The 14586-nt window shown below is 45.8% G+C and overlaps 1 protein-coding gene across 4 annotated transcripts in view; it reads left to right on the top strand.

Annotated features, from left to right (window-relative positions):
- LOC142565121 (eukaryotic translation initiation factor 2-alpha kinase 1-like) overlaps positions 1-14586 on the top strand; it is a 79947-nt gene that overhangs the window by 53802 nt on the left and 11559 nt on the right. For 3 of the 4 annotated variants that reach the window (XM_075676237.1, XM_075676235.1, XM_075676236.1), the window contains one exon: positions 8693-8830. In XM_075676237.1, coding sequence (XP_075532352.1) covers positions 8693-8830 — 138 coding nt within the window. Of the gene's footprint in view, positions 1-5545; positions 5861-8692; positions 8831-14586 lie in introns of those variants that run through there. The other variant, XR_012824841.1, reaches the window with a different exon arrangement.

Raw genomic sequence — 14586 nt, 5'->3', positions numbered from 1 at the left:
CCTCCCATATGATTTGATACTTTCTGCCAATCCCAGCATAGTTCAGGATGTAGAAGTGATAGGTAGGGTAAAGTTCAGTGATCATAGGTTAGTGAGGGCTAGGATTCACCTCAATTTAAAGAGAGAAAGAGTAAAATTGGTCAAGAAGAAACAGGCCAACCTAGAGGCAGTAAGAGTAAAAGCAGACAAATTCAGGCTGTTGCTTGATAACAAGTATGCAGCCTTAGAGCAGAGAGATGAAGATGACATAGAGGTAATAAATAGAGACTGAAGAAGCCGTAAGAAATGGACGCAGTCTGAAATCAGTGAGAAGGAAACTTGGCATAGGGCAAACCAAGATGTACGCACTGAAGGATAAGCACGGTAATATCATCAGCAATCTTGAAGATATAGTAAAAGCAGCAAAAGAACTCTATGCTGACCTGTGCAGTACCCAGAGGACTCGGGATAACTCCATTCGAAGCAGTAATGAACAGGATACAGAAACTCCTCCTATAGCTAGTGATGAGGTCAGAAGGGCCTTGCAAGACATTAACGGGGAAGAGCGGCAGGAGAAGATGGAATAACAGTCGATTTAATCAAAGATGGAGGAGACGTAATGCTTGGACAACTGGCGGCTCTCTATACGAAGTGTCTATTGACTGCAAGGGTCCCAGAAAACTGGAAGAATCCAAACATTATACTAATTCACAAAAAGGGAGACGTTAAAGAATTGAAAAATTATAGGCCCATTAGCTTACTTCCCACAGTCTTATATAAAATATTTACCAAAATAATCTCCAATAGAATCAGGGCAACACTGGACTTTAGTAAACCAAGGGAACAGGCTTGCTTCAGGAAGGGATGCTCTACAATGGATCACATCCATGTCATTAATCAGGTAATTGAGAAATCGGCAGAGTACAATCAGCCTCTATATATGGCTTTCATAGATTACGAAAAGGCATTTGATTCAGTAGAGATAGCAGCAGTCATAGAGGCATTACGTAATCAAGGAGTACAGACCGCCTACGTAAATATCTCTGAAAATATCTACAGAGATTCAGCAGCTACCTTTATTCTGCACAACAAAAGCAAGAAGATACCTATAAAGAAAGGGGTGAGACAAGGAGACACAATCCCTCCAATGCTATTCATTGCGTGCTTGGAAGAAATATTCAAGCTATTAAACTGGGAAGGCTTAGGAGCAAGGATCGACGGCAAATACCTCAGTAGCCTTATGTTTGCCGATGACGTTCTATTCAGCAACACTGCAGACGAGTTACAACAAATGATTGAAGACCTTAACAGAGAGAGTGTGAGAGTGGGGTTGAAGAATAATATGCAGAAAAACAAAGGTAATGGTGAATAACAGGGCAAGGGAACAAGAGTTCAGGATTGCCAGTCAGCCTCTAGAGTCAGTGAAGGAGTATGTTTACCTAGGCCATTTAATCACAGGGAACCCTGATCGTGAGAAAGAAATTCATAGAAGAATAAAAATGACTTGGATCGCATATGGCAGACATTGTTAGCTCCTGACTGGAAGGTTACCATCATCATTGAAGAGGAAGATGTATAATCAGTGCATTTTACTGCTGCTGACATATGGAGCAGAGAGTTGGAGACTGACAACAAAGCTTGAGAACAAGTTAAGGAGCGCGCAAAGAGTGATGAAATGAAGAATGCTAGGCATAGCCTTGAGAAACAGACAGAGAGCGGCTTGGATCAGAGAGCCAATAGGTATAGCTGATATTGTAAGTGACATCAAGAGAAAAAAATGCCACTGGGCTGGTCATGTAATGTCCAGCTTAGATAACCGTTGGACCGTTAGGGTTACACAATGGGTACCAAGAGAAGGGAAGCGCAGTAGAGGACAGCAGACGACTAGGTGGTGCGATGAAATTAGGAAATTCGTGGGTGCTAGTTGGAATCAGTTGGCGCAGGACAGAGGTAATTGGAGATTCAGGGAGGAGCCTTTGTCCTACAGTGGACATAAAATAGGTTGATCATGATGATGCTGCTGCTGCTGATGATTTGTGCAGTATGTAGCACTATGCAGTGAGAGACAAAGAACTGGTGTTGCCTGTGGTTGCAGCTGCCTGTCCATAGAATGCCTGAAATGCGGCTTTAAGAACCTCTGAGCATAACTGAATTAGCCTATGAGCATGTAAATAGTGTGTTATCGACATAGTCTGCTGTAAATGTCAAATCAATTGCAGCCGTCCAGGGGTGGTAACAGTTTGGAGCAGAACTTGTGGCAACTTTTTTTACCATCAGCTTGACTAATGGCTTGGGTGCTGAATATTTCTAACACAGCCGAACCCGGTTATATTAAACTTGCAAAAGAACACCAACCAGTTCGGTATAGAGCATAATTTGATCTATACATTAAAAAAAATTGGGCAATATAAAAGCACATACTGTTTGTGACAGTACCTTATTGTAAAAGTGGACCTACATTCGGCTCACTGTGGCATGAAATAGTCTCGAATCTTCTTCTGCTTGAATATGTCTCTTGAGTGGTAGAGCCACTTAGGTGCAGCCGAGCTAAACCACTTGAAGGAATTCTTAGCAGCTCGCCTGGCTGCCATGTCCAAAGCTAACTTCTGGGGAAGTTTTGTGCTATTTGAAGTTCAGTGTATTGGGAATGGCTGCTATTTTTGTTTGATGTAACCGTAATTCTTGCTGTATATTCTCATTGTAACTTTACATTGTTCAGGAATTGTTCCATAAAAGGGATAATTTGATGCAAATGGGTTTGATATGTCAGGTTCGTCTGTAGAAGCCACTTTTGTCTGTTCTAAGCATTTAACTTTCAAATTAAAAATATGCAAAATGCCTGTATGCAGTATAAAACATAGAGGAGTCCCCAATAGATTTCTGAGTCAGCCCACGCATTTATTCATGTAAAGCCAAACTAAATTGAAGTTGGCAGCAAATGGCAGTTTTCCTGCTGATTGACTTTGGAGCCACTACTACCAAATTCCCAAGTAATCATTGGCATGAGTTTTATTTTTTACTGTTGCCAGATCGAAACAGCATTGTGATATTTGTAAAAGGGAAATACATACATGCCTGAAATCATTTTTGTCCCTGTTCTACAGGTTTGAAATTCATCAGTCTATTGAGAGGTTATTGATGTCTGTATTAAGGACCTATTCTAGTTATTCTTTGAAAGAACTTCTTGTACAGTCTGTTTCACACTTAGGGGGAAACTCGGAGCACCTTGCACTGCAATGCGGCGAACGCTTGAGTCAGGCGGTGGCAGCAGCTCTCACATGCGCAGGTGCTCGAGGGGCGAGGTCTTGAACCGCGTCGTCTGCTGCAGCGGCGCGCGCTCCTCGCATTGTCGGGAAGCGTGCTACTGCGCGGATTTCATTCTTACTGCGTGAAATGAGCGGGTATTCTTTACTAAGCGTTGTGCGATGCCCACTGATGTGCCTCGAAGGTAAGTTCATCGCTGAAAGGTGCAGGTCAATCATAGACGATGTACTGATTCCATACGTCCTTGACAGCCCGTTCCCGGAAGGCGACTATATATTCCAACACGATAGGTCGCCGATCCACACTGCTCGTGTTGTGCAAGAACTGCTCGAAGAGCCCGCCATCACTCTCCTGGAGTGGCTGCCCAAATCCCTGGGTGTCAACATCATCTAAAATGTATAAGGCTTATTGAAAGTATTGCTGGCGCACTAGCCTCTCTATCAGTCGCCCGAGGATAGGCTTTGGTCCACCATCGTCAGCGAGTGAGACGTGCTGCAAATGAACACGTCACTGATCAAGTCACTCTACACTTCACTGCCTTCCAGGATGAGCGCTTTCATCGCTGCCGCTGGGGACATAATGAGATACGAAGTGAAGTGTGGAGCGTGACGCGTCCAATTCCCTGCCGGTGGGCAGTGTCTGCCTGGTATAGTGAATGATTGTCGAGAACAATCGCTTCCAGCTCATTGTCTTAACCTAAAGCATTCCTTTATTCGTATCCATTTGTTTCATCGTGTTTGAGCCCCATAGTTATCATTGTTGAGTGCTTTGTTTTCCTTTCAAGTCAAATAAAGACCGAGTGCGTTGCGTGCACATATTGGTATGTCTTGTCACTGTGTGTTGCGGTAGCACACACAGTGAAGAAATATACGTGCACGCACTCAGTGCCTCAGCCTTTTGAAAGAACAGACGAAGCATGCTGCCAAAAGAAGTTTGTAGAACTCCATTGTAGCCAATGACGGCCCAGAGTTTGGTGTCACGCAATGTTTAGTAAAGAATATCAGCTCAGTTCCCGCAGTAACGATGAAATCGTTGCACTTCCTCTGACAGTGGCACTCTTCCCGACAATGCAGCGAGCGCGCGTCACCATAGCAGACGATGCAGCTCACGACTACGTCCCTAGAGTGTCTGTGCCTGCGCGAGCTGCTGCCACCGCCCGACTCCAGCGCTCGCTGCAGCGCTATGCAATGTGCTCTGAGTTTTCGCCTAAATGTGAAACAGACTGTACATGTGAGAGACCGTATTAAAATTTCCGATCTCTATGTCTTCGCAAACAATTACAACCAAGATTTTGTTTTTAATCTCTTTATACACAAAGATATCCCTTTTCTTCTTTGTACTGAGTGTTGCATAAATATGAGTGCCAGGTATACATGACTCTTCCATATAAACCGCTGATTAGTTTCAGTTCAAATTATGCACAGAGGCGTGCAAAGAGTTACGCAGTGGGTTCAGGTTAATACCACATTTGTAAGCATTACTTGCCTGTTCCAATTCACAATAAATTCACAGTTTGTTATCTGTGGTGACACCACTAAAGCTGTTGATTTTGCCAGCAGCTACCGTTAGGTAGCGGCAACTGTCATTACTGTGGTGAAACATGCCTTTCACTATATATAGAGGTGACAGATGGCACCACTGTTGCACTGCAGCAAAATCAATATCAGTTTTGAATGACATTGCCACAAATGGGCATTTCAGCTTTATTGTGGATGAAACAGGCAAGTAATGCCAAGTATACTTACAACACAAAGCTAGATATGGACAAAGGCAAAAAGCAACATGGACAGCGCTGTTAGGGTAGTAACGCTTGCAAATGTGGTATTCAACTGAGCCTATTGCTAAATACCATCTTTGTGCAAAACTCGAGCTCAAATCAGCCAGAAGTTTAGCTGGAATTTTAGCAGCCGAAGTTTAGCTGTATACTTGGCCCCCATTTCTATTTATACAATACTTAGTACATAACTAAACCATTGCTGATTTCACAGTCATCATTGCAGAGACTGTGGGCGGTCTCACAAGTGCTCTTGGGCCAAAGGAACAACAGTACAGCAGTGCAAACAATCACAAGGGCATTTATTGCACCTTTCGTACACTAATGCCTGCTAACCGAATTGCTATCCACAGAACATGCCGATGGGCGCGCGACAAATCTAGGAAGTCCAACTCACCATGACTGGATATCGAATGAATATGGTCGGCCCATGCTAAACACTAACGCTTGGTTGTTCGCGTGTACGGTCATGCGAACGGTGCCGCGTTTAAATGATCATGTTTGTCCTTTCTGGTGTGCTGCTCCTAGGCCTCACAGGTCTCGCAGAAGCATGGATTGGCTCACACGCGGCACATCCAGACTGCTTGCCGACCCCGAGTGAAAAAAGGAAGAGGCTACTTCCTGTCGCACCCAACTAACCTCGTTGTTAGGTAGCATTAGCAGCGCAACACTTGCGCCATCTCTCGTAATACGCTGCAACCAAACCGACCCCTGGCGGCACTTAGCTATAGGGAGAAGCTGGATTACAGGAGACACGAGAGCCATGCGAGGAAAACTACATCAGGCGACGCTTGAGAGTCGTGCATCCCCACAAAACATATTTCCTAAAGGACATGCAGAAAGGTACTAAACTTAATCTTGCCACCTTTATAATTATAGCAACATTGTGTTCCTTCTAAGTTGAGCATTGTTAGGTGCTAACTGTGTGTAGAAATGCAAATGCAGGAAAATAAACCTGCCTACTTTTCTGTTAGAAACACACTTTGGGGCAGCATATTACCCAAGTATCGCATGCTTATTGTTTTATTAAGTAAAGATTTAACCAACCTTAGACAAGTCTTGGCAGTCTTCGTTTTTATATGATACAGTTAAACCAAAATATAAAGAACACGGACACAATGAAGTAAATATAAAGTTTAGTTGATCATGCTTTATTTCAGTGGTGTATTCTCCTCCTATAGACCTTTTTCACAGTGATCCCAAGGTCGTTGCCATGTTTGATCATGTGGAGATGCATCTATTGCCTGCGCAGTAGTCTCCATGTTTACTATGAATGTACAGGCGTGGCCACTACTAGCAGGAACATGGGAGCCCGTGGCATGCTACTCGGAGCTTGCCACCACCCTAGCCTCATAAAGTCTTGTGACACAGCTGCAATCAAATTGATTGACGAAAAGCCCGGTGAATCGTCTGCCGAGACTTCACGAGGCACGGGTGGGGCTGCTCCTCGGAGCGCTGCCGCAGGTTCCTGTGTTCCCGCTAGCAGTGGCCGCGCCTGTACATGTCACTGGTGTTGCTCAGCAAACCACTGCTTCGGCAGATGTAGATAGTGACTGAGTGAACTACACAAAGCTTTAGCCACAGCTTCAGAGGACATGTAAACGCCTTCAGAGCTCATTATGTATTGTACAAACTGTACGAGCACTGTTACGGGGCTTGTACTGGAAGTGGGGCTAGAAATGTATTCCAGGCTGGCCAGACTTTCCACTTCTGAATTAAATCAGGATGAGTGTCTTTTGCTCTTCTTTCTACATTTGACAATTATCTTGAAGCAGCGCCTTGTCATGTTTCTGACTCGGTAACATTCCTCGATGCGGTCGCTATCTGATTGTTTATTTTCTGCCTAATCGCTCACGGGTGTGCTCAGTGGTGATAGATTTGTTCTGGCTGCATACTAGACGGGCTCGGAGCAAAGACGTACTATTGCTAGTCGCAGAGAAAAAAGTATTGCTCCGTGTCGCTAGGCACTCGCTTACTCTGTGGACCATCGTGAAACGTTCAGCTTTGAACTTTCGTGTGCTGTCGGTGTCGTCGTCGTTGCCGCCCATGCTTTAGCACATTGATGCAAGAGGGCACCAACTCACTTATTTTTGTTATGTTGGAAAAAGAGTGGTTGTAAGTTTGAGTGTGAGCTGGAGTGTATGGGTGTAGGTAATGTGCAAGAAACTTACTATGCCAGGAAGCGGCGCTACTCTCTTTGCCACTGTGTAAAGAGCAATACTCACTCTTGCTGGCATTCCGGGGTTGAAGTCCTTGATTTGGAAGTAGACGATAGAAATGCTGGCAGATACAATACAATACAATTTTTATTCATTCGGAATGTTGAGGTAACCTGAGATGAGTGAATGTTTTCATCCTCGAGGAAAGCTGTGCAAACGACTGGCAACACAGGGAGTCCTTGTGTAGCAGCGGTCCATGAACTTGGTCATGCAGATTCATTTTATTCTTTAAATTCCAGTCACTATTTTTGCTGCCAACTACTGCATGCATATTCCTTCTACCGTTACACATTTTGCAGCATGAAAGGGGTACAGTGCATTAGTGATCACCCAGTTGCATTTCCAACAGCTGATAGCACAGCTTGCAGGGCAGGAGCGGTAATGGTTTCGCATTTGTATGCTTTCACTGAGGCAATGTGCAATGCGTCACCAAAAGGCGCCATCTCGTTCCTCTTGAACAAACTACTCCGTGAAAAGGGTCTATATAGCAAGACCAAAAATGCAACATGCGACACGGTATTGTTGTCACAAAGGAAATTTGTTTGCACGCTCCTCATAACATATATTCTGGTAGCAAAAATCTGAAGTTCTGTTGCCAACCGATTTCTGAGACAGCTTATTTTTTGTAGCTGCACGATTCCTGCCGTACCACCACTTACCCCTAGCATCAATGTATAACAGCAATAACCAAAATTCCTAACACCGCACAGTGTTCCTGGCATTCACACTGTACGTGCTGAAGGCGTTCATGAACAAAATTGCCACCATGTCGACTGGCATGTTATCAAACCTTTGGTTGCTGAGTCCATATTAAGCAGCATTGGTTAAGCCTAGCGGCGTAAGCAGTGTGGCTTGTGGAGTGGCTGGAGACAAGCCATTGTGGGAAGCTCGTTGCCAGTATGCTCGTGCTCGTATACTTAATCGGTGATCGAGCGTGAGGTAAGATGCACAGGCTAGACTAACAGCTGTAGTAGCAAAGTACGGATCCACGTGCAGTTGCCTCGGTGCCTAAAAGTGTTGGTAGCACGCACATGTTTTGGCCTGTGGCAAGCCAACATACTGATCCTGCACAATAACACTGATCACATGGTTGCGTATAAGTGGCAATCAATAGCATGTTTATGTAATATATTGTCCCCGTACCTCGTAATGGCACAACAAGATGTTGACGGTTTGTCAAAATGTGCAGGCGACCCTTTGCTGGCCCGTCGGAAGCATTCTGCTTATGTTTCTTTTGCATAAACCTGATTGGATTCCTCCACCCCCTCCCAATGTCTGCATGTATGCTTCTAATAAATTTTGGACACAACATATTTTTGTGTCTGATGCAACTTCGTAATAATGAGGTTCGACTGTATAGGTTTTTGTTGAGTATCATGTGTAACAGCATAATGATTTGCTTGTTGTAATGTGTCTGGAATAAGTAACATTGCTAAGACTATATTTTATTTTTTAGGTGGACATATACAGCTTGGGTGTTGTGCTGACTGAGCTACTGTGCCCCTTCTTCACAGTCCACGAGCGCCTCACAGAGCTCGCAAAACTCCGTAATGGCAGTGTGCCATCAGCACTAAAGGAATATTCACAGGACATGGTATGGAATTTGCACATAAGTCATACTGAAGTTTACTGGCTTATTTAGAGCAGGTAGCCTCTTTTTCAGTGGTAAAGAATTTGCTTTCAACTGTTCTGTGTGGTGTTTATTTCCATTTGCACTTATTTTGAGTCGGCTTGTTCTGGGGAGCAGCAGGGGAGGTATTCCGTAAGTGTTCCGAACATGTCCTTTTCTTCTACTGCTGAAGTGCTGATTGGCTGGGGTCACCTGTTTCCTTCTGATGCGTGCCCTAGCCCAGCCAATCAGAACTTCAGCAGCAGACAAAATGGACATGTCCACTAGGTGGGCACTTACAGAATTCACCCTGATTTTTATCCCTTGTCCATTTCTAGCCTTTGTCCAATGTTTGCAATGTTTGCAGTGGTTGGTGTCATACCAACAAGCCTGGCTATTAGCCATTTTGCTTTTTCTTACTGTGTAAGCAGCGCTTCTATTTCTACAGCATCGTTGAGCAGTTGTGTGTGATGTGCTATTGAAATGATTGCTGCATTTGTTGCCATGATGGAGCACACTTTCAGCATTAAGAGCTGGGTTGAGTGGCTGTTTGGGCAGCTCAGACAATCCCAAGCAACCACAGATATCCGTCCAATGTCCTATGGATATCCGTTTCTGATATAACATACATCAGATGAACGTTCGCAAATCTCCAACAGACGTAGAAACAACTTTATTTGGGCAAGTTGGTTCAAGACAAAGACAACAATAGAAAACTGGATTCAAGTATTGGTTCAGGAAGGCAAAGACCCGTGCAAGGACTGCAGTTCTCTGTAAGAATACAGGAAGCTTTCAGGGCATTCAACTGAATTCTTGTGGCAGCATGTAAGGCTTTCCTTGGGGAAACCAAATCCGAAACCTAGGCCTTCTAATAACGTCGCCACTCTGGGTGGAGTGAGTGTTCCTGATGGCATGAAAGTTCTCTGCAAAGGGCCAAAATTGAGCTATGAACTGCACTTGTCTGCTCATCAGTTTCTGGCCATGACCAGAGATGTGGTAGACAAGGCCGATGAACATGAAGGGGACCACGCAGCCAGAGAAAGCATTGACAGTGTTGTAAAGAATGCGCACCACAGGATGGCACCTCAACTACCATTTAAACAAGTGGTGTCCTGGATGAAGGACAACAGCATGAATGTCCTGCAGTCCGACAAGGAAGGAGGGTTCGTCGTCCTACCAGAATCCCTCCTAAGAGAGAAAGCTGCCAAAGCAATTGCAAAGAATTTCAAAGCAGTCCAGTTCGATCCGAAGAAGCAAAGAAAAGCTTCTCTCAAGCTACTTGCAGGTCTCAATCTGGAACCTCTAAAGAAGATGACTAGCAAAGCAGAATCTGGGTTTCTGGAAGTGTTCTTTACATGCAAAACACATAAGCCGAACCACCCGTCAAGGGTTATTGTATCCGAAAAGACTTCATGGCAATTGCATGTCGGACGTTTTTTGCAAAGCCATCTAAAGAAGCTGCCGGTGAATGACCCCTACCGAGTGAGAAGTTCCAAAGAATTTGTGAGTGAACTAAGGGGACCTTGTGCTGCAAATTTTAATGGTATCAGTGGTTCTTTTGTCAATGTGGAAGATCTTCCTTCCTTCACTTCCTTGTAACAGTTTGCTGGTTGCCATACATGAAGTAATCAGTGAAACAGGTAAACAATAATTTCAAAACTCAGTAGGTATAAATGCTGACAATTTCATAACGCTCTTAGAATTTTATCTTCAGTCAACAGTCATCAATCATGACGGAAATTTTTATATATAACGCACTGGGGGTATTTGTATCGGTTCATTCATCACACCCTTGCTTAGCAATATATTTTTATCTAGTATTGACTAACGCACTTGCGATGCTTTTGTTGGCTTGCCAGTTATGCGCATTTATCGCTACATGGATAACTACCTGGTTCTTCTAAAGCAGCGGCCTGGTTATTGCTTTGACCAAGAAGTGAAAAATATTCTGAGAATTTTTAGTATGCATGGTGGGCAACTAAATTCACCTTTCAACTGCCGAGTAAAACTAACATTCAATTCTTAGATATTGTTGCAGGAAGAAAGCAGGCCCAGGAGCGTAAAATAATAAAATTTACAACTGGTGTATATGGCGTTCAGGCAACGGCCAGTCTTCGTCTTCCTTTAGATCATGTCATCTTCTTTCCCTTCACCATAACATCACCCTCCTGGCGGGGTTAGCTCCGTCCCGGTGCAAGTTATAGAGCCTCACTTAATGGAGGGACATAGGGCTTAAGCCTGGCAACGTCAACAACATCGCTGGTGACGTTGGGAGGCACTGAAGGCTGACCGACTGGGGCGATCCCATATGTCACATCGAACAGTTGACGTAAGATTTGGTACGGACCAGAATAATGGGAAAGTAGTTTTTCTGACAAGGCGACGTAACATGAAGGCATCCAGAGAAGGACCAGGGAGCCAGGGGAAAATGGTGTTCCCGGTGCCGAAGGTTGTAGCGTTGCTTTTGAGAAGCTTGCGAGACTGTGAGGTGATGACGGGCAACCTCTCGGGCCTGGTTGGCTAAGGCAATAGCATCTCCAGCGTAACCAGGGCTGGGTGATTGCACTGCGGAAGGTAGCAACGTGTCGAAAGGCAAGGTGGGGGTCGCAGCCATACAAAAGGTAAAATGGTGAAAATACGGCAGTGTCGTGATGAGAAGAGTTGTATGCGAAAGTAATGTATGGTAAAGCGATGGGGGGGGGGGGGGGGGGGGGTCTCAGTCGCGGTGATCGTCGGAAATGTACATGGCCAGCATTTCAGTTAGTGTGCGGTTGAGTCGCTCGGTGAGGCCGTTCGTTTGAGGGTGGTACGTGGTAGCAAGCTGGTGTTCTGTAAAACAGGAGTGGAGCAGATCATTAACGACCTTCAATAGAAAGTAGCGGCCACGATCCATGAGTAATTGGCTAGGGGCGCCGTGGTGCACGATGACATCGTATAGTAAAAAGCCGGCGACATCTGTAGCGCAGCTGGTTGGCATCGCTCGTGCGATGGTATATCCCGTGGCATAATCTGTTGCTACAGCAATCCATTTGTTTCTTTTAATAAAAATTGGAAAGGGGCCAAGGAGGTCGAGGCCCACCCGAAAGAAGGGCTCTGTAGAGATATCAATTGGTTGAAGCAGACCAGCAGGAGGCATAGCAGGCATCTTCCGGCGCTGACACAGGTTTCAAGAAGCAACATAACGGCTCACAGAGCGATAAATGCCGGGCCTGAAGAAGCGGCGCTGCAGGCGGTCGTAAGTACAAGTGATGCCCAGATGTGCAGCAGTAGGAGCGTCGTGAAGTTGCTGCAGCATGGCCAGTCGAAGGTGCTTGGGAACAAATAGGAGGAGCTCTGGGCCATCAGGACGAACGCTACAACGGTATAAAGTTCCATCGCGCAAGGTGAACATCCGGAGGGACGGGTCATTGGGCGAGGAGCTTAGGCGTTCCGTAAGTGTTCGAAGAACAGGATCTTGGCGTTGCTCATCGCCAATATGGAGAAAGCTGGAGAGGGATAGAATACTGATGTCCGAGTCTGTATCGGTATTGTCCGGTTGTTCCACGGGATTATGAGACACAAGCAGTCAGCGTCTTTATGCAGGCGCCCTGACTTATACATAATAGAAAATGTATATTCTTGTAGACGCAATGCCCAACATGCAAGTTGTCCAGTTGGGTCCTTCAAAGAGGAGAGCCAGCAGAGTGCATGACTATCGGTTACCACGCAGAAGCTCCGACTGAAAAGCTACGGCTGAAATTTCGCAACCGCCCATACGAGCACGAGACATTCCCTCTCAGTAATGGAGTAATTTTGCTCGGGCTTGGTAAGAAGGCGACTGGCGTAAGCGATGACACCGTCTTGGCCCTGTTGATGCTGAGTGAGGACAGCGCCGATGCTATGACCACTCGCGTCAGTTCATACTTCAGTGGGCGCAGAAGGGTCAAAGTGTGACAGAATCGGGGATGTGGTAAGCCATTCAATCAGGGTAGAGAAGGCTTTCTCCTGCAGTGGTCCCCAAGAGAAAGAGACATGTTTCTTAAGAAGGTCAGTGAGAGGGTGAGTGATGTCGGCAAATTTTTTCACAAATCACTGGAAATAAGAGCATAAGCCCAGAAAACTACGGACATCGTTTGTTGAACAAGGTACAGGAAAATTTTGCACGGCGTGAACTTTCTGTGGATAAGGTTGGATTCCGGCGGGGTTTACGAGATGGGGGGGTCAAGCATGTTAATTTCACTGCGACCAAAATGGCACTTGGAGGAGTTAGCTGAAGGCCAGCCCTGTGAAACACGGAGAGTATGGTCATGAGGTGCCGCAGGTGGCTGTCAAAGTTGGGAGAAAACACAATCATATCGTCGAGGTAACAGAGGCATGTAGACCACTTCAAGCTGCATAAGAGAGAGTCCATCATGTGCTTGAATGTAGCTGGTGCATTGCATAATCCAAAGGGCATGACTTTAAATTGGTACAGACCATCCGGTGTGACGAAGGCAGTTTTCTCGCGGTCCATCTCATTGATGCTAATCTGCCAATAACCGGAGCAGAGGTCAACTTATGAAAAGTATTGGGATCCGTGAAGGCAGCCAAGAGCGTCATCAATGTGAGGCAGGGGATAAACATCATTCTTTGTCATCCTGTTGAGGTGACGGTAGTCAACGCAGAAGCGGCACAAGTTGTCTTTTTTCTTTACTAAGACAACCGGTGATGCCCACGGACTACTGGCAGTTTCAATGATGTCCTTGTCCATCATCCTGTCTATCTCTTTCTGTATGATGGCCCTTTCTGTTGCGGAGACACGATATGGCCGCCTATGAATGGGGCTGGCGTCACCGGTGTTGATGCGATGCGTGACGACTGACGTCTGGCCCAGTGGACTATCGTCTAAATCAAAGATCTTCCGATAAGATGACAGGAGGTAACGAAGAGCTGTTGTTTGCTCGGGAGAAAGGTCAGGGGCAATCATCTTACAAACATCGTCCGCAGGCGTCGAGTACGAAGGAGTGGGCGACAAAGGTCCGTTGGTACTGAGGAAGGATTCAGAGGTCAAAGAAGAAATCTCAAATTCTTCCAAAGGAGTGATATGCGCTATGGCGATACCGTGTAGCAGCACATGCGACGAAAATCCAAAATGGAGGATGGGCACGTGAGCGCAGTTTTCGCGGATTCGTATTAAGGTGCTCGGTAAGGCAATATTGTGCGACCGAACCACGTCAGTAAGCAGCAACAGGACGTACTCGCCATCAGATTTAGGAGGACAGGGCATCAGGAGGACATTTGTAGCTGCCTGTGGAGACAGCCTTGCAAACTCAGCAGAACATAAGCGGTGTGCAGCACAAGTTGCGTTGGCAGGAAGCGGCACATCCAACTGTACAACTTCCGTGGAGCAGTCAATTTGGGCAAAGTGTTTCAAAAGGAAGTCGAGGCCGAGAATTAGGTCGTGCGGACAGTGCTCAAGGACGATAAATAAAACAACGGTATAATGGCCCCCAATGGTCATACATGCTGTGCACATTCCAAGAACAGGTGAAGTACTCCCATCGGCAGCTCACACAGTGCAGGGTACGGCGGGCATCAGAACCTTTCTGAGCCTTTGGCAGAGAGCAGCGCTCATAACTGAAAGCTGTGCTCCTGTGTCAACAAGAGATGTAACAGGAACGCCATCAACTACAATGTCCTGTAGGTTTCCACGTGTAGGCAGGGTCAACAGAGGATTTGTGGGCCGGGTTGGAGTTGCAGCTTCACCTCTGGGAACTGCACCG

The sequence above is a fragment of the Dermacentor variabilis genome, chromosome 1 (assembly GCF_050947875.1).
Source record: "Dermacentor variabilis isolate Ectoservices chromosome 1, ASM5094787v1, whole genome shotgun sequence".
NCBI lineage: Eukaryota > Metazoa > Arthropoda > Arachnida > Ixodida > Ixodidae > Dermacentor > Dermacentor variabilis.
The sequence above is the reverse complement of the archived record's forward strand: the minus strand, read 5'-3'. Positions and strand labels throughout refer to the sequence as shown.